The sequence below is a fragment of the Monopterus albus genome, unplaced genomic scaffold (assembly GCF_001952655.1).
Source record: "Monopterus albus unplaced genomic scaffold, M_albus_1.0 scaffold186.1, whole genome shotgun sequence".
Lineage (NCBI taxonomy): Eukaryota > Metazoa > Chordata > Actinopteri > Synbranchiformes > Synbranchidae > Monopterus > Monopterus albus.
Genome location: NW_018128066.1, coordinates 1,278,886 through 1,280,141, shown reverse-complemented (window position 1 = coordinate 1,280,141; position 1,256 = coordinate 1,278,886). Strand labels below are relative to the sequence as shown.

Below are 1,256 nucleotides of genomic sequence, written 5' to 3'. Positions count from 1 at the left end.
GTTGTCAGTTATAATCATCACAATTAAAAGAAATAAACATTTGAAATATATCAGTCTGTGTGTAATGAATGAATATAACATACAAGTTTCACTTTTTGAATGGAATTAGTGAAATAAATCAACTTTTTGATGATATTCTAATTATATGACCAGCACCTGTATACAGCAGTCAACTATAAATAATTCAAGTCTCTTCATACATACATATTAATTTTGAAGAATGTGTTTAAGTGTTCACAGAAAATCTTATTTGAGTTTATATTTTATCATACATGTATTTGAGTGCATTGTACTAGTGCTTGAGGCTACTTGTTCCTTTGCCTACATTATAGTGAGAGGTAGGCAACAGCAGGCAGAGTGAATTTCCTGTTCTTACCACCCGACACAAGCTTGGAAAAAAATAGTTAATTCATTTGACCCTCTAAATATTTTTGTCTTAGATGCTCTCCCGCATACTTTGTCTCTCCTCCCTTCTGTCTTTCCATTTACACCCCCTTAGACACTCCCAAGCCTCCCACTGAGGACCGTTTCATTATGCCTGATGAATTTGTGGTGCCTGAGGTGGAAGGGCCAGGAAGAGCAAAGAGATCACCCATCAACTCTAACAGGGTGGGAGGTCTGAATGTGGAGACCCTGGTGGTCGCAGACAGGAAGCTGCTGGAGAAACACGGCAGGGACAATGTCACCACCTACATCCTCACTGTCATGAACATGGTAAGGGTCGGAGCCTGTGGGAGAAGAGCAAGAAAAGAGGAGGTGGCATGTTAAACAGCTGACAGTAATGGGTATAGGATTTGATTTGGTTTGATTTGATTTATTCTTTCAAGCATATTAAACAGTTGATATAACAACACACATTTTTACACACAATCCAATATCAATTTGCTTATACCTAGTACATGCTTGAATGGAGTAGGAAGAAGTCAGACTTATCCAGTCCTACCCCATGACATCATCTTACCATCATTGGTTTGCAAGCAATAAAGGATTCACTTCTGCACACACATATTATACTAAAAAAAGATTATAACAGTGTTAACATTCTTACATCACACAAGTGATATACTAATAGTTACAAAATATACACCACACCCACAATAGTCCATGTATTTAATCATTGAGCCTGTTCTTGCATATATCTTGCACATACCTTTTATATTTACGTTTAAACTCGTCAATTCTATTACTATTTTTTATGTCCGCACTTAAATTATTCCATAGTTTTACCCCACTTATGAAAATACAAAATCTTTTTT

The 1,256-nt window shown here is 36.4% G+C and overlaps 1 protein-coding gene across 3 annotated transcripts in view; it reads left to right on the top strand.

Moving 5' to 3' along the window:
• The window catches only part of adamts18 (ADAM metallopeptidase with thrombospondin type 1 motif, 18), an 89,627-nt gene that overhangs the window by 23,471 nt on the left and 64,900 nt on the right, over positions 1-1,256 (top strand). For all 3 annotated transcript variants that reach the window (XM_020617177.1, XM_020617176.1, XM_020617178.1), the window contains one exon: positions 500-714. In XM_020617177.1, coding sequence (XP_020472833.1) covers positions 500-714 — 215 coding nt within the window. The remainder of the gene's footprint in view (positions 1-499; positions 715-1,256) is intronic.